The following is an 18,741-nucleotide window of genomic DNA, read 5'->3' on the forward strand; positions in this document are numbered from 1 at the left end:
GCTGCTGCGGGGGGTGGAGAAGGGAGACGGACTCGACAGCTGTGCCCAGGGAAACTTTCCACCCGCGGTGGCTGCCAGGCTAAATATACTTTGGGACGGGACCCCCGCGGCCACGGCGGGGAAAAGGGGGACCTGCCAGCCGCGGGGCCACCCCGCCTGGCAGCTGCCAGGGATCTTGCATCAGCATCCAGTGTATGGTCCCCTCCCCGCTGGCCTTGTCCCCGTGCTGTCCGCTCACCCCAGGGCAGAAATCCTGGGGGGGGGGGGAAAGGGGATGGAGATAGCCCCTAAGGTGCTCGTTCTGCTGGGGACGGGGATGGAGAGGACAACACAGCAAGGGGCAAGGGACAGCAGGTGCTGACGACCCTTTTCATTGGGGTGGGTGTGTGGGAGCTGCAGAACCTCTGCTGCCAGCTTCAGCCCCCCCAAAACCCCGCTGCGCTCCCCGAGGGCCGCAGCCGGGCCGCCAGTGCCCCCCAGCGGCAGCGGGACCCGGCCGCGGCGACACCCGCGGTGCCCGGCCCCACGCGTGGCACCGGGACACAGAGCAGGGAGCCGGGAGAGGGGGAAATTTGGCAAAGGTCCTAAAATGCTTAAGAAGTGTTAGGGGAGCCCCTGGTGTCAATGCAGTGGCTGCTTTCCCTCTGTGATCCTAACAGGCATTTGCAAAGCAGCAGGGAGAGGGTTTGTGCCAGCTTATGTAAACATATTTATCTATCAATCTCTATATATGTATACATACGTATATATACGTATATATACGTATATACGTATATATACGTATGTATACATTTAAATAAATGTATATATAACACATATATCTGGAAGAGAAGTCCTGTGAGCAGTGGCTGAGGGAACTGGGGGTATTTGGGCTGGGGAAGAGGAGGCTCAGGGCAGACCTCATTGCTCTCTGCAACTCCCTGAAAGGAAGGGGTGGGAAGCTGGGGGTCGGCCTCTTCTCACAGGTAACAAGTGATAGGACTAGAGGGAATGGCCTCAAGTTGTGCCAGGGGAGGTTCAGGTTGGAAATTAGAGAAATTTCTTCTCAGAAGAGCAGTCAGGCATTGGGACGGGTTGCCCAGGGAGGTGGTGGAGTCACTGTCCCTGGGGGTGTTTGAGGAGAGGTTGGACGTGGTGCTGGGCGACACGGTTTAGTGGGTGACACTGGTGGCAGGGGGTGGTTGGAGCAGATGTTCTTTCCCACCCTCAGTGATTCTGTGATTCCATGATTCCATTCACACCTAACTGGTTCTATGACCGTATCCAACCAACAGCCAACTTGGAGCTTTCCTCTCACTGGGGGCTTCCACTCTGCCCCCAAGAGGGTTTTGAGGAGAACCGTGCCACGGCTGCCCAGCTTGGACGTGGCTCTGGCCATGGCTCCTTCTCACCGAGACACCCAGGGCACGGCCCAAACCACGGGGGGCTCAGGCCCACCGCCCTGCTGGGCACACAGACCCCCTGTGTGGGCTGCAGTGGCAGCAGCAGGCTTCGAGGCTGGACGCTCCAGAGGAAGCCGAGCCCAGGGCAGTTCTCCACCCCGCGAGCCCTCAGCCCTGCCCTTCACTGTGCCTCTTCTGTCGCTTCCAGGGAACGGGCCGGTGGGCCTCAGCTTCTGTGGGGACAGACTGCCAGGGAAAGGGCGCTCTGCATGATTCCGCCTTGCGCTGCCGGATGGAGGCCAACGCTGCCGTCATGGTGAGGAGCCTCAAGCGCCTCCACCAGCTCCGCCTGCAAGAGCTCGGGTTCCCACAGCCGAGGGAGAAGGCACAAAACAAGGAGAAGAAAAGAAGAGCCCCCTGGAGTACCCCCGGCAACAAGGAGGGTAGCCCTTGGTCTTACGACCTCCAAGGCCCGTGCGAGGGCAGGCATCGCACTGGGAAAAGACGCAGGTGGAAGCAAATGCCTGGCTAATAATTCTGGCACAGCCTTTTCACCCATCTGACAGTCAGTTCTCTTCAGACTGACAGCGAGCCAGTGAGGCAGGACACCCCTCAGCCCTCCAAAGGCTCTGGTGCTGAAGGCACCTCCCCTGGCAGCTGGATGCCAACATCGCCCTGATCACCGCCCTGCATGGGCGCCACCGACATTACTGGCTGTCCCCTGGTGGGCTGCCCGTGCCCAGCCAGCACAACACCAGCGGGGAATCGACATTCATCTCATGAGGGCCTCCAAGGAGGGTCCCCTTTTGCACCCTCCCAGAGGCGCCGCTGGGGCTGCTGGCATCCCATGGGACGTGGCTCCACAGAGGACAGCAGGAGCATGCGTGTGCAGTGAGCTGGCTGGGGGACTCTTGGAAATCCCTGCTGGTAGCAGACCACTTCTCCCAGCTGAATAAAGATCATCCTTACAGCAACTTGTGTCCTTTGGTACCAAGGGGCTTGGGGCACAGACACACAGGAGGCAGTGGGGCAAGTGAGGGCTGCTGCGTGTGGGTGTTAGAGAACACACCTGCAGAGGAATGAGGGAGCTGGGCTGGGAGAGAAGAGCTGTGAGGTGCCTCTGAGGCCCCAGCAGGAGAGACCACATCCTGGCAGGGTGCCCGTGTCCCACTGAGGTTTCCTGCAGGTGCCCATGGCCCTGGGAGGTGGCAGAGGCTGGTGAGTGCCCAGGACCCTGTAAGTCATGTCGCTGGGGGACTAATTCCAGACTAACTCCACTCCTACTTCACAACACTTTACATTTGAAGGCTCTGCATAGGGACCTGGAAAAGTTGGATCAATGGCAGAGGCCGAGGGGATGAGGTTGGGGTCCTGCGCTTTGGCCACAGCAACCCCATGCAATGCTCTGGCTTTGGCCGGAGTGACTCAAAAGCTGTGCAGACCAAAAGCATCTGAGGGCGTTGGTTGATGCTCGCCTGAACATAAGCCAGCAGTGTGCCCAGGTGGCCAGGAAGGCCACCAGTGTCCTGTCTTATGTCAGGAATAGTGCAGCCAGCAGGGCCAGGGAGGTGGTCGTCCCCCTGTACTCAGCTCTGGTGAGGCCGTACCTCGAGTGCTGTGTTCAGCTTTGGGCCCCTCACTACGAGAAGCACATCGAGGCTCTGGAGCGTGTCCAGAGAAGGGCTACGAAGCTGGTGAAGGGCCTGGAGCACAAGTCCTGTGAGGGGCGGCTGAGGGAACTGGGGGTGTTTGGGCTGGGGAAGAGGAGGCTCAGGGCAGACCTCATTGCTCTCTGCAACTGCCTGAAAGGAAGGGGTGGGGAGCTGGGGGTCGGCCTCTTCTCACAGGTAACTGTGATAGGATTAGAGGGAATGGCCTCAAGTTGTGCCAGGGAAGGTTCAGGTTGGAAATTAGACAAATTTCTCCTCAGAAGAGCAGTCAGGCACTGGGATGGGTTGCCCAAGGAGGTGGTGGAGTCACTGTCCCTGGGGGTGTTTGAGGAGAGGTTGGACGTGGTGCTGGGGGACACGGTTTGGTGGGTGACATGGGTGGCAGGGGGTGGTTGGAGATGACTGTGAAGGGCTTTTCCAGCCTTAACCCACAACACGCAGCCCGGGCTCCTGCACCAAGCTCAGGATGCGGCTGCCGAGCTCAGCCTCAGCTCCGGGCGGGCTGCCGACCCCTTTGCCTGAGGCGCTGAGCGCGGCGGGTGCCGAGCGGTCCCGGAACGTCCCTTCTCGGCTCGTTTTTCTCCCCGGGCCGCGGTGCCGCCGTACCGGGGCCGGTCGGGGCGGTGCTGTGCGGGCGGAGCGGCCGCCATGGCGTCGCCCTCGGGGGCGGCCGGCAGCGGCGCTGAGGGGAGCTCGGGGGACTCGGGGGGCTCGGAGCCGGCCGGCGGCCGCCACCTGCCCGCCCTGTTCGAGCAGGCGGCCGAGCGGCTGCCCGGGCTGCTGGGCGCCGCCAGCAAGGAGCAGCTGCTCTACCTCTACGCCCGCTACAAGCAGGTGAGGCCCCGGCCGGCTCCTCTCCCTCACGGAGAGCCCCTCGGTGGGGCTGGGAGGCAGCAGGGACGGGCTCGGTCCCCGCTCTGTGCTGGGCGCCCGCCTGCCGGGCTCCCCGTGCTGAATCCGTGGGGTTTGGATGCGGCCCCGTGAAGGATGGGGCTGTTTGTGGAGCCCCATTGAGGCGGGTTGGTGGTTCAGGGGGTCGCCAGGGCATTAGGTTGTAGGGTTGTGGAATGTTCTAGGCTGGGAGATGCTCTTCAGGCGTCCCACTCAACCTTGACCATTCATGATTGTGGCGTGCTCTCGGTGGTCCTGCTCGGCGGGGGCTGCTCTTCACGGGTCCCTCACAACCTCAGCCCCTCTGTGAGGGACCTTTTCCCATTCACTGACACCTCTCCCGTTCAGCCCCTGAGTATCAGCAACTCAGGGATGTGCCGTGTTGGAAAGTGCAAGGCGACTTTCCTGCTCCTCTGGGAGAACTGATGTCAAACAAAAGCACCAGTTAAGGTGGAGAGAGCTGTAATTGGCTCACCCGGAGAAACAGAAGAGTTAAAACTTGTGTTGCACGTGGAAGATTAAAGGGTAAAAGCTTGAACCTGACTCACCTGTATGGCAAAAGATTGCCCAGAACCGAATCCCACCCGTTTGGGTTAATAGTTGAAGTTAGGCGCGTACATCTTCCCCATGATTTGTCTCCCACACTGAATACCCTCGTCTGGCTACTGCCACTTAAAAGCATTTCTATTTTTTTTGGTGTAATATTTAATTATCCACCAAGCTGGTGGCTCCCAGGCTGTGGTCTCTGGGCCATGAGTTGTACGCGGTCTGTTAAGAACAGACTGGCCGCGTGAGGCTCTGTCTTGAGGTTTTTCTGGTGCCTGTTTTTTTTAAACAGGTCTCCAGGTTTCATCCTCCTCGTAAGAAAAAGGAGGGGAAAAAAAGTGCCAGGAAAACTTGTAAGAACTAAGACCATGACGAGAATGAGGTGAAAAGGAAGGGCTTTGGTGCAAATGCTTTGTAAGTGTCCCAGTTGGAAAAGGGGAAGTGTCGCTGATGTACTTCTCTGTGAGTGTCAGCAGACTCTAAAATATTTATTAGGGTTGTCTCTGTAAGAGCAATAGAGTATTTAATGTTTCAGTTAAAAATGATTAAAATGGGAAACTCTTTCACAAGGTTTGATACCAGGCAGAAACAGCAGCAATTAGCACTGTCAGCACCGATGTCCAGTCCCCTCCAGCCGAGGGGCGCTTCCATCCCCTCCACCTCTGTCCCTCTTGTCCCCGGCCAAGAGGATGCACGGGAAGAACCCGCCTGCTCCTTGCTTCGGGGCTGTGTCAGCTCCCTGGTTTCTGTGCCTCCGGTGCCAGCTCGCACAGCTGCTGCAGGATTAGGCTCTGCTAACTTGGACTTTTGCAGCGTTTGGGGCTTTAAATCAACGTGATGGCGCTTAATGCGAGTTTTCTCTATTTAATTACAGCAGCCGTAGCAGCATGCGTAATGGGCTGCTAATATATTACGCCGGTGGGCAGTGGTATTGCTCGCACACAAAAGGTGCTGACTCAGATCTGTCCGCTGCCCTTGATTTGGCACCCTTGTCTTTCCTCCGTGCGGTGTTTTATGTCGCTCAGGGCTTTGATTTAGGACGCAGCGCCGTCATAAAAGGGGTGGCAGTAACAGCTGAGCTCTCTGTTAAAATACTGTATATTATTTATTTCCAACTGTTTGGGTATATAACCGTTTTCCTGGGATTTTATTACCTTTTATTGGAGGCCATTTCAGGGTTTTATTACTTTTCTCTCTGATTTTGTTTATGTGTCAGAGACTTGAAAATAAGGGAATTGCTTAGTTGTCACCTCCAGTGAGCTTTTTAGAAGATGTTGCTGGCTTTACGACTCAGGGGAAGAACAGACTGCTTGGCAGGGCTCTCGCCTGGGACCCGTTTTGTTTCTCCCCCTGCTTTTGGGCAGATCTCTCGTCCTGCCTGCCTTGAGCCTGCAGCGGTAAGGTGAAGGTGGTAGAGCTTGTGGGAATGCCAAAGAGGGGGGCTCGGGAGCTGTGGTGATGGAGACCAGTACAGCACTTGTTGTTCAGAGCAGGGAGCGGGTCCAGAACCTCCCTGGGAGTGACCCGAGGCTGGGAAAGCTGCTTGCCAGCGGGATGCTCCGGGCTGCAAACCCAGTGCTGCTGGCAGGGGCTTGTGCTGCCCCTGGGGAGGGTAAATGTAAGGATTTTGGAGCAGCTGGGACTCCCCGCTGCATAAACGTGTTACTTGAAAACTTAGCACACAGCAGTTTGTTCCCCACCACCGGGAAGAAAAAAATAAAACAGTTGTGGTGTGATGAGCAAGGAGAATCTCGGGGTTTTTCACGGGACGGCCCAACAGCTGAGATTTTATCTGGTGGTACGCAGCACTGCCACGTCTCTCAGTCTGTCCAGGAGCTTTTCTGAACGTTGTGACCTCCAGCCGTCAGGTGAAGGCATCAGCCAGGGCTTCTAAATTTCCCTTTTGGCCACAAACGCAGACACAGCCCATTCAGAGCTGCCTGGGTCAGCTTTTTGCATGGTTCAGGAGTCTATTTAGCTAAAAATCCCCTTTCTCAGCTACTGGGCTCCAGTCTCCCCTACCATTAGGTTCCTGTTTGGCTTCTGCTGCGTTATGGAGTCCTGCAGCAGAAAGAAGGAAGCCAAGAATTTTTTTTCTTCTTCTCTCCAGCAAAAGCACTGCAAGCCTTTTTAATATATCTCAAAATAGGAAACAGGGCACACGCGTGGTTTTTTTTTCCCCCCACTCTTGATGGATGAAATTTAACTACCGTTCCTTGATTTGTATTACTATTGATGTTACTAACAGTCTTTTCAGTGCTGGAACGGCCTCTGAATGCCAAATCTGGAGAAAAGGAACTGCTGTCTTGTTTTGATGACGGCAGCGAACAATTAATATTAAAAAAGATGGTATTTCTTTGATCTGGCTTGGCCAGTTTTGTATTGAAGAATTGCCAGGCAGGCATTTTCCACCCAGATAATGAATTCGCATTTTATTTCCGTGTTTCTTTTGTTTTATGGAACAAGTGGTCCAGTCCATATCTGAGCACAGGAGGAGACATTTACAACACAAATGAGCCGTGACTGATTTACGGGGCTTAACTGTTGCTCGTCCTCTCCCCCAGTTCTCCACGAAACCCGCGATGGGTTGTTTTAAAGGCCGGCTGAGATGCCCTGATGTGAACGGACTGCTCGCCAGGAGATGGTCAGATGTGCAGAGCATTAATTTCAGTTAGTCCCTCATCTCCTCTAGCACTCGAAATGAAAACATGGTGTAACTAATAAATATCTCTCGGCGTGGGCACGCTCGCTCTAAGGCCTGATTAATGATTCCCATCCTCAGCAGAAAATCCCCACCCTGCTAAGGTGAAGAATTGTTGGTTGATTTAAGCGCTTCACCTGCCTGAACACTGGAGCATATTTCATTTACAAATAGAAAATAACGGGGGGATGCAATTTGGCGTTGCTCGGCTAACAACGTGTTTGGCCAGCAGCCTTTGCCCACCTCCAGGCCGTGCCTGCATGGTAGACCAAGGGTTTCTTGGCCTTTTGTTGTCCCTGCAGGACATGCACCACTTTCCTTAAGCTGAATGTAAAAAAACTAAGACGAATCCACGCTTTGTGTAAGTCCGTTCCCTTCCACGGTGATATTTTCGTTTCAGTTGGATCCGTTTTGCTGAGACAGCTGTGTGCCGAGGGCTTTATTCTGTAAGAGGAAGGGGCGCTGATGGCAGCCGGGTCTGGTGAGTCCTCACTGCGTTCACCAGCAGGCACAGAGGCATGTTCACGTCTAAATTCTCCTGAGCTGACTTTCAGGAAAACGTTACCGTGTCTCAGTCTTCTCACTGCTCTTCCTGAGACGATCTTATCACCAGAAGCCTCTCAGCAGCGTGCTTGTGCTGTTGGAGCTGCGGGCAGGGGAAGCCTTTGTCCGTCCTCTCTGTTCCCTTCTGTGGGCGAGCTCGTAACGGAGATAGGGCTGCTAGACCCCACTGAAATGAAAAAAGCAGCTTTGTGTGTCACATCAGCACGCCTTTATATGAAAACCCAGCTGAGGCCCCCTGGTGCTAAGTCCATTTCACGCTTTTACGTCGGGATCCGCTTGGGAACCTCGTCAGTTCTGGCGTTTCTGAGCTAGAGTGGAGCCAGAGAAGTGCACGCCTGATTCTGCACCCATCCCCTAAATTTGGTGTGGTGCTATTCCTGTTACTTCTCCCTTTCCCCCTTTTCACTCGTGCCTCCTCGTGCCAGCCCGCTTCGTCTCGGGCGGTTCTGCTCAGGCCTCGACTTGTTCCGCTCGCGGAGTGCTTCCTGTGCAGCCAGATGCCTCGGAGCTGATTCAGAAGCTGCTTGGCGTTCCTTCCCCCTGACTTTGTCCCCTTGCCTTCCCGAGGACCTTGAAAATAATTAAGCAAAGTCTGTTTACTCAAACTTGGTGCGGAAGCAGGTGAATTTCATCCTTAATGAATAATCATCTCTCTAGAAACCCTAATCAACAGATTTTTTTCTTGATACTGGTGGAGAATGAGGCATTTGGCTGAGTAATAAACATAACATTAAGTGAGAAATCACTTGCTGGTGATCCCTGTTGGGTAATGCATGCAAAAGAAATGAGCTGCCTAACAAAATTGCTTCCCTTGCATCACACAAAGCAAGCACAGCGATGCAGAGGTAACTGTGTAGTAATTGAGAGTGCTAAAACAAGGGTAAAACACAGCTGAGTTGGGTGTCAGTACTTTCCCTCAAAAACTTTTCATCTGGCACAAGAATAAAAGGACCCGGAGCCATCCGAACCTGGTATTTTCTTAAGCAAGTTCCCTTCCCTTTGGTTTGTTCTAACAGAAGGAAATTTCTTTTCTTTAGGTGAAATTCGGAGCCTGTAACACTCCAAAGCCAGGCTTCTTCGATTTTGAGGGGAAACAGAAATGGTAAGAGGAAACGCTTGTAAACCCTGCATATTTCAGGCTCTAGTTTGTGTTGCATCTTGTCTCCTCTGTCAACAGATTACAGCCCTGACTTAGAGGAGGTAAAATTTAGAGTGTCTGCCATGGGATGGCTTTTGTTTAAAAGACACTTTTGTATTGGAGTGCTGCACTGGCAGCAGTCATGGCTTCACTGAAATGTTGGCTGCTTCCACATGAATGGAAGATAGCTTTACAGCCCCTAAAATCATATATGTGACTCTGATTGCCGTGTTCTACCGCTGACACAGTAAAAAGACATTGTGCTGTCTCCGAGTGGCTCACTGATATCTTGCTCTCTGTCCTAGGGAAGCCTGGAAAGCCCTGGGAGACACCAGTCCTCATCAAGCTATGGAGGAGTATGTGGCTACAGTGAAAAAACTGGATCCCAGTTGGAACCCACAGGTAGGAAATGTGAAAACACTGTTTGGAAAACAAACCCACATCCGTGTCTTTTCAAAGCCAGCAACGGTTCAGCTTCACACAGACTTCAGTTGCTGCATAGGAAACTTCATTCTGAGCAGGTCAAACTCTAAATCCGTTTTAAAACTCCCCTTTTGTTAAGACTGAAACTTGAAGAACCATCTTTTTCATTCGTAATTATCTTCATTACAGTAAGCACATGCGCAGGGTTGATTTGGCTGTAGTGATCTAATTTATTTTGCTTTTATGGGTTCATGCTGTATTTAGCATGTAAGGATACTTTTTATCCTTTTCTCATCTTTGTCTTTTCAACTACTCTTTAAATGTTGATCAATACAAAGTAATCTCCATAAAAGTGATGTGAACTGAATGATCAATTCTGAAAATGTTTCCTTTTTGTTTCGATAGAGCAAATTACCAAATCTGATTATGGTTAGGTGCTCCAACATAACAAGCGTATTTTTAAGCCCTGTATGTGTTTGTTATAGGGAGATTGTACTGTCATCTTAATTAATCTGCCTTTCATCTGCCAGGTTTATTACTTGATTGAATATTTAAGGATCTCTCTCTGTTTATAGACTGATTTTTATATAATTTTTAAGAGGATTGGATTTTGGAAAAATACTGCTTTTAACTGGAGTTAGAATGGAGATATTTTACTAACAGCAAAATGCTGAACGCATAGTAATTTCTTCGCACAGTAGGAAATTGATTCTTTTTTTGTCCTGCACTTTGGAAGCAAATTCTAGTTTGAGCACCAGCCTATGAATCAAGAATTTGATTCTCAGTTGTCTTCTGGTACTGCTCTTCAGTCTAAAGAGTAATTGTCTTCTTTACTAGCTCATGTTCTGTGGGTTTGATCCTGTTTTTGCAGCAGGTGTTGTTTAGAGAGAACCCTTTTTAATATCTTTGGGAAAAAGTTTTATGCGCTGTACAGTGTGGTTAGCAAAAGTCAGCCACATGCTGTGTGAGTTCTTGTCCGATCTGAAATGGTCATACAGGAATATTCAGGATTCTACCTAAATTTTTAAAAATTATGAGGAGGCTACCCAGCAGCATAAAGTGAAACATCCTGAATATTCATTAAACATTGACCAAAAAAAAAGAATAATTCTTGAACCTTTTGTGTGTAGAGCTTGTGTTTGTTTTGTCATCATGCATGATTTCTCGTGCATGATGACAAGTTCAGCTTGGGGTACTCTTCTCACTTCATTGCTTCAGAGAAATACCTTTTTCATAGGCATCACCTTCAGGTTACAAAGCTGTCAGCTAGGAAAGTGGAATAATCTAGTAGTTTTCAGATCTTTTTTTAAGAAACCACGAGGAATGGTTTGCAGTGCTGCTCCTTCTCTCTTCCCCTAAGGTGAGGAATGAATGTGTGAGCATGTTTTTTGTTTTGCATACCCCTGTCCCCAGGACTCAGCAGAAACTGGACTGTGTGGGGTGATGCTATTGCACCAGCATGTTTGCTCTTTCATGTGTTGTGCCGTCCTCCCTTGTTTATGGATGGTTGATGCAAAAAGTGTGGGTTTGCAGCTTTAAAGAGCAACACTAGAGCTTGAGCAGAAGCTTCTGTGTCAATAGCAGGGCTGAGGGCATCTGAGTGGTTTAAAGACGTGTGATTTTCTTTCTTTGAATGCTTTTTGTTGCAGCTTTTCAACAGGTAAGTTTCTCTCACTCATGTAACCGTGTATTTCTTGACCTTTTGAAACCAATGATGTTCTCTGTGTGGTCTCAGTACATGGCATTGTCTGGTTTACTGTTCCTTCACCACTGCACAGGTACCGTGCTTCTTGTCCTTATCCCTTTTCCCCTATTCCTTGCCTATTTCTAGCTAGAAATCTGTTAAAAGAGCTGTGAGAGCTTTACACTGAAGGAATCTGCTCAACTACAGAAAGGCCTAACAGGAAGTTAAAAGAGCAGAGGATGCAATTTAAGAGTTAGCATTAGAGCACACATGGCTTTGGATTCTTTAAAAGATTCCATCTGTCCTTCCTACAATATTTTCATTTTAATTCCACTCGTCTACAACCAAAATCCTGCCAGGATTCTTCTTGTTCTTTGATCTATCTCATGCTGCAATTTTTTTCCTACCACATCCACCTTGTGGAGCCACGAGAGGGAGCTCTGTTCTTTAAAATGACGGAGGTACGTGCATCGGGGGGCAGTGATGGAATAATAGCTATTTGAGTCTTCAAATTTCAAATTGGATTTATAGAAGAGATCTGTAGGAACATTACGAGGTTCTTCATCACTGTCACTGTCTCCTTTCCATGTTCACCTGCTGAATTTCTGAATTGCTCTTGTGTTCTATAGATTATGAATGAAATACTCCTAGTGTTTGGTAAATGCGATATAAAGCTTGGTACAAATTGGAAAAGTTCAGCTTTTGGATCATTACAGATGGCAGGCAGCAATTAGAGTACGAAGCTGTCACATTTCTCATTGTGTAGCTTCATGAATTTTGCTGTTGGAAGCTGTCCCAATATTACCTGCATATTTTCTCTTCAACTGCTCACTTTGTCCCTTAAAGTCTTTCTTGTGTTATCTTCAATCCTCCTCCTCTCCGGTTTCATGTATTCGCAAAGGGCATTGATCCTTGTCTTGATCCTTTAGTACTAACTGTGCAAAATGTAAAACTTGGGAGCACCACATAGATAGACAGACAGATAGCTTCCCCAACAGATTTGTTACTGCTCTGTGGCCTTTGGGTTGTCCGTTCCTAATAAATAAAATGGAAATAAATGCCGTGGTTTTCGTGCTGTCTCAACATATCCACTTCTTTCACTTTTCTTGATTATTCCTTGATTCATTCCTTCACGTTGACCTTGCAGTTTCTTAGTGCATTGAACTTTAGTACGTTTTCAGCATCAGACTGCTCTGATGTAGTAATTTTTCTTTGTTTTCAATGGGGACAAAACCAAAGTGAACGTGTACTGATGCAGCAGGAGCATCCTGAATTCGGGTTCAGAAGCACCGAGAACACCACTAACAGCCAAAATCCGACCACCTTCTTCCTGTTCCTACCTGGAGGCTGGAGCACCTGCAGTTACAGGAGACAATTGAATGTGGAGAGGCAGTGCCCACAGCTATTTCCTGCTGGGTGAAGCTAGAATGCTGCTTTTGACAATAGTGGTGCAGCTGTTGGGTCATCTCCATGGCCATTTCCCGTGTTTTAGCTTTTTCTTCATCCTTGCCACCAGCAGGCCGTCTGGTAGTCATGCCTCATCTCTTCTGTAAGAACTTTTGTCTAAAACCTAGCAAGGAAGGAGATGTTAAAAACAGCAGATATAATAAAGTATATTGAGATAAGTTATCTTTACGTTCACAAAGCTGCTGTATTTATCTTGAACCCAGAAGTCTATAACCCCTGATCACAATTGCCTTTCTGGATGTTTTTGCAGTTGGATCTCCCTGTTGGCGTGGTCTTCTGAATTTTTGTGTTGTAGGTGGTTTTGCTCCTTTTCCCAAGAGCAGCTGTTAGGAGGTCAGGATTCAACTCCTGCCTTGATTCTCCTCTTGGTGCCATCTACCTTCGTCATCTTCTACCTTTTAGCACATCTTTTGTTTCTTGTTCTTTCTTCTGAGTCATTCCTTTTAGTCTGGAGTTCCAGGCAGTGAAAAGGTAATTGCTTGGACCAGCTCAGCTCCATTTGCATATTTCAGAGACATCACCTGTCCTTAAAGTCTATTCACTCTTTCTCCAGAACACAGAATAATTTATGAAGCAATTCTTTTGTGTTCTCTATTCTTAAACAGAAATGTTTTATGCTGTCAACACATCTGACTGCTTCAGAGAGGTGTATGTGTCCTGGCTGCTTCACTTCTCATACTTTCACCTGTCGTATTCCTGCCTCGCTGGCAGCAAATGCCACGTTGCTTTCTGTGGCTTTTGCTGATGTGTGTGAGGGTCCAGGTGCTCTCCCGGCCAGCCACCTGCCCGTTATTGCCTACCCCCATCCCTCTCTGCATCACGCTGGGGCTCTGCAGTACCTACTGTCTGGGCGTCAGCAGTGGTTTGGGTGATCTGGGGAGATCTCAAACTGAGTGCTTTGCATCTCCATGCAATAACTGTTCTCCTGTACGTCGCTGTCTCAGCTGTATGCTTGGGCATTGATGGCACTCAACATTTTTGAGGCGTTCTTAGCAGCGATATTTGCTTTTCCACACTCTAATCTCCCCGGCATGTATTTGGTGTCATGGAAATCCCCAGTGGATTTACACCTCTGGATGTTTCAGACCTCACATCAGCACGGGAGTTGGGTCTGTCCACAGGCATGGACCACGCCGAGGCAGGAGCAGGATAGCACTCAGCACCCCAAGCGAGTCCCTTTTGCAAGGGACGGGCTGGAGGTGTGCACAGCACGTGCGGCGAGGCAGTTGGGAGCTGTTATTGATCGTTTCTTGTAACAAGATGGTTCTATGGCACGGCTTGGACAATAAAAAGAAATAATAAAGAAAGCATCCAGAGCTGCTCATCAGTTTTAGCCTTCCATTTGCTGATTGCAGTTTTGGCATCTCTCGATTCTAAATATTTTCTTCTGCTATTTCTTATATTGCACATTTACCAGTTCAATCTCAACAACCTGTCATGCGACTAACTTCAGCGGGGCACCCTTCCCTGAACCGTTGCAGAGGCCTTCTGTCTGTTTGCTTTGACAGCTGAAGTTCACAGGAGGTGTTCGTGATTTTCTATATGTGTATCAGGAAAAAAATGGGCATTTTAACTTAGTTAACTAACTGTAATTCAACCTCATCCATAGTGCACAAAGATTTCCACTGTGTAACAAGGGAAGTTGCATCTTAGGAGCCCCAACAGCAGAGATGCATCTCTAAGGAGAGCAGAAATAGAGCCTGAGCTCTAAGAAAATAAATGTTTGCTGAATGTTTTCGAAGCTCTCAGAGGTTTGAAATTCCAGTGCTGATGTTTACGGGGAGGAAAGCTGTTTTTCACCTATTGTCCCGTGCTTTGTTTGGGAAGAGGAAGATTGATTTCTCTGTACTCTGGACCAAGTAGTCAGCAGGAGTAAAATACCTCTGTTGCTGCTGGCGTGTGGGAGTACCGAGTCGTGGCAGTCAGAGCAGCCAGGAGAGGACCCCTGGGATTAGGCAGCCCGTCTCATAAAAAAGAAAACAAACTGCAGAGCGAAGAAAAAAGCAAAAGCACCGTTGCTTGCAGGCTCAGAGCAGTCCCGAAAGCTGGAAAGCCTGCAGGTGAAACGCAGATGGATTTGCTCAGTGGCCAGTGGGTGTTTTTGCAGGGAGTACTGCAGGGGGCAATATTTGCTCGGGTGGGCGGCCAGTTGCCCTGTTCCCTCCTCCTTTTCCATTGCTGTAGAAATAACCTTTCCCTGCCACATTTTAAATGCAACAGGCAAGTTGAGGGAAACTAAAACATGGCAAAGGGGGATTTGTAACTCCAGGATACAGTGGAAGGTGAAACAACTTCTAGGCTTGCAGCAGAGCTGCGTGTGTACATCATAGGAGGTTGCACCAGGTGTTACCAAAGTGTTTTAACAATTGATTTAAATTGATGACCCTCTTGTATTTAAGTAGCACTTCCAAGGCAGTTTAGGTTTTGTGCAGTGTCTCAAATGCAAACTGTATCCAAGTATGTTAACAGGCATTTTGAAATCCAGACCTGATTTTTTTTTTTTTTAAATATAAACCTGGGCTCAGTGCTCAAATTTGCCTTCTTCATGTCTGTCCAGAGCACGAAGCTTTGCTCTTTTACAGTCCATAGGTTTTATATTTGGTCAATTTCTGAGAACTACATTAGCAAATGGTAAATCATATTATGTAGTTTCAGATCGAAATATGCAGATTTCCTGCAGGCTGACAATTTCTTCTGGAAATTCAGAAATGCATTGGAAAAACTGGTCTGTAAACAAAACGAGCCCGCCCATCGTGTTTTCCTGTTTTGTCTATCAGTCAAACAGATGTCACCCTCGATAATCTGTCCAAGCAGCCACTCTTTGGGGTTGGGAAAGAGGAGCAGGGTGGCGTAGGCAGGATTACAAGGGGGATGGGGAGAGCAGGAAGGAGAAGACCTGTTTGGGTCTCTTGCCTGTCGCAAGCAGCAGTGTGTTCAGTCACCTGCTGTGTGCTTAGTTTGGGTTAATGTCTCAATTTATTTCTTTTGTAGTATAAAACTAATGTAATTGCATCAGGTGGCGTGGGGCTATGTGGAATTATGGCCGTGCTCCTTAAAGCTTGCCTCCCTGCGCCTTGCTAATGCAGCACGCCGGGGAGAGGAGCCTCCTGCGTGCTGCACAGCAGTGCTGCCGGCGTCCTTGCTCCTCTCCGTCCCCATTTCTTTCTGGGTTTGTGCAGGTCTTTGTGTGCCAGTTCGTGCCCGGTGAGTCTTTTGTTTGACTCTGTTTGGTTTTGTTTCACCCAAATGTCAGTAATTGTTCTGAACGATAAAAATGGTAACAAAATGCTGAAAACAGGCAGCGCTGCTTGCTAGCTGTTTTGAAAGCTCCCACCTCAATGGATGGCCACTCTGCAAGATGCAAATCACTGAGATAATTCATAAACTAATCAGACTTTCTCCTTGTAAAAAGCAAATAAGTAAATCAAGGGCACAACAGCAAGCCTATATGTATTTTTAATTGTCTTTAACAAAGAAGAAAGCACTAGGAAATTGTTAAAACAAAAACAAACAAATCCCTGTGATCCAGCCCAGACTGGGGTGTGTAAGGGACTGCGGTGCCCTGTGGGTTTGGGCAGCCTTACAAACTGCAGAGTTGCTTGTTTTTCTTTTTTTTTCAGCCCAGCTCAGGTATGTGTGTTTGCTGTATGTCCCGAGAGGGTTAGATCTTGACACCCAGGATGGTTCCTCTGCCCTGCTGCCTTCTGCAGCTGTGCAAGGGGCAGGGGCAGCCTCCAGGCACAGGGAGGCAGTGGGTGGTGCAGCCTGTGCCGTGCCATTCATGTGCCCCTTACTCTAACACGCAAGCCAGCAGGCAGAGCAACCCATTTTATTTCATCAGACTTGGGGAAATAGCGGTTCTTTGGCTGTACAAGTTAAGCCTTAAACGCTTTGCTTTTGGCGCAGTTTCTTTTTTCACTGTTTTCTTGTTCCTTGTGCACAATGCAGTACAATATCACACTGCGAACACCAAATAAATTTCCCAGTTCTTTTGAAATTAAGGTGGATAATGCTGTACCCCTTACTGCTTATTTATCTTCTCATGCCAATGCTTCATTATTTTAGTTTTGAAGTATTTGACAGAGGTCCTTCTCGTAAACCGAAGTGTCCATGGGTCATTTGCTACCTTGCTGTCTCTTTGCAGATGTAAGTGCCTTTAGCAGCTGTATTCATGCAAGAAAGCCCAACTCCGGCATACCAAGTAGGAGGCAGCGTGTTGTTTACCTGCTTTGTTATGACTGCTGTGCTCTGAGCAGCAGCTGGAAACTCAGCTTCCTCTTTACATTTACTGCTGTTAAAAGCAGCGCAGGCTGACGGGCAGTCAGAGTCCTCGCTCGGGGCCGTGCAGACAGCACTGCCAGCCATCGGGCTGTGTTCGTTGAGGTGAGGGAGGGGATTGATAGGCAGCCCGTGCAATTTCTGCTCAGAACAACAGCAGCAGAGGTGGATGCTGGCAGCTGTTCGCCAAGAACCCACGTGAGGATGAGGATGGAGCCATTGGATGTACCCCAGGTGCTTGGTTCTGGCGAGTCGCTCACACAGCTTGTGGGGCTGCCAGCACCAGGGTCTGGGCTCTGCCTGGGGACATGCTTGGTAGGTGAGGTCTCTCTCCTCTGCATCTGTATTTCGCTGTAGCACAAAACAAAACGCCAGATCCAGAGTGAGATTTTCAGGTTTTTGGACTCCTGCTTCTGACAGGCTGTGCGTAAGTGAAGAAGTTGAAAAGAGCAAGTGTCTCCTGGTGGAAATAGAAGCAGCTGGAACATGTGTCGGTCTCCCACCCCCTGGGAGCCTGTTGGATTGTTCTCTTTGATTTTACATCTCCGTGGAAATTTATGGTCCTAGCACCTTTTATTTATGACGTTGCAGTCCTTGGTCAAGCAGTTGATTGAAATACAGCAGTGCCAAGCCGCGAGCCTCTATTTTAGAAAGATTGAAGTTTAGAAAGCAAAGCAGCAATGCAAAGTCGTGTATAGAAAGCTGCACTGGAGTCCTGTACAGAGGCTGTCTGGGCTGCTATATTCCAAACTCCTTTAAAGTAAAGAATTACCAAGGACAACGATTTATACCTTTTCGCTCTGCTACTAGTTAAGCCACCTGGTGTTGTTGAAAACATGCTGCTTGTCAGATACACAATCTTACTAGCTCTGCTAACTTCTGCATATAATATCCATATTTTTCCAGCTCACATTAGCAGTGGCAATGTGCTGTGCTGTTAGCATAGTGTGTGCAACATCATATAGCCTCTTGCTCAGGAGCTCAGGAATGTAGTAGTAGTTGTCTTCTGGGACTACAAGCAAGAAATTAGAGGGCTTATCATTTTTAGCTGCCACTGCAGAGGCTTTGGTTAAACGCTTAAGCAAAGAGGAAATAGTTTTCCTTTTGAATATGTCAGTGAATTAATTTCTATCACCTCGCTTTAATTTATATAAAAAGAAATCTTGTGCTATTTTGAAACTTACTGAGGAAAAATAATAATTAGGGATGTGGCTCTGCTTGCTGCTGCCGAGTGCTGCTGCAGCATAGTGATGTGTGTGGCGTCCTGACCTCGTGGTTCCTGGCTTGCTGGTGGATTAAAACATTGCATCCTAGCCAGATACACCACAGGCAACTGGAGAGGGGGAAAGAAAAAAAAAAAAAAGGAAAGTAAATAAATTCAAACTACTGGCATCCAGTGATGACAGGATGTAGCAGAACGAGGCAAGGTAATTGATTGTGGAACTCTGCACAGCAGGGACCTGGTTGCTTTTTTCTTTCCTCCTTAATAGATGCCCAGAAGTAACCCATGTTGCTGTATGGCTGCAGTGCACAGGGAGCAGCGCGGGGTTCTTCTGTGATCCCACAGCTGTGGGACTGCAGGCAGAATTTCTTCTGTGGGACACAGCTGAGCTCTGGGGTCTTAAAACTCCCACTTGAATGGGTGCTTCCTGGCTGAGAGAGCATCTCAGTACCTGAGAAGGACCACCGGATTGGCTTTATGTTGCTGCCAGTCCTCTGCTGAAGGCTGCTGCTGCTTCAGCTGAGTTGATAGGAGGTGGATGGCTGCTCATACTTCCAGGTGAGCCCAAGATCTTGGCTTAAATTGAGAAGGCGAGAGTGAATTGAAGATGTCAGACTGCAAGCTGAAGTGGCACGGACAACCAGGTATTGCCCTCTGCCATTTCTGCCTGGAGAGGTGATGATTTCTGGCAAGGAAGGGCTTTGATTGCCACGTGCAGTTGTTTTCATTCATTGCAGACAAATGGCAGTGCTGCTTCTCCCCACCAACAAAAACG

General features: G+C 49.1%; 1 protein-coding gene across 4 annotated transcripts in view; it reads left to right on the top strand.

Moving 5' to 3' along the window:
* Positions 1 to 3,700: 3,700 nt before the first annotated feature.
* Positions 3,701 to 18,741, top strand: part of ACBD6 (acyl-CoA binding domain containing 6) — a gene marked incomplete at its 5' end in the record, with an annotated part of 74,565 nt that continues 59,524 nt past the window's right edge. For all 4 annotated transcript variants that reach the window (XR_014695376.1, XR_014695377.1, XM_084527246.1 and 1 more), the window contains 3 exons: positions 3,701 to 3,886; positions 8,792 to 8,856; positions 9,198 to 9,294. Coding sequence is in view for 2 of the 4 variants with exons in the window: in XM_084527246.1 (XP_084383372.1) it covers positions 3,701 to 3,886; positions 8,792 to 8,856; positions 9,198 to 9,294 (348 nt within the window). The remainder of the gene's footprint in view (positions 3,887 to 8,791; positions 8,857 to 9,197; positions 9,295 to 18,741) is intronic.

This window comes from Aythya ferina, assembly GCF_964211825.1.
Source record: "Aythya ferina genome assembly, chromosome: 8".
NCBI lineage: Eukaryota > Metazoa > Chordata > Aves > Anseriformes > Anatidae > Aythya > Aythya ferina.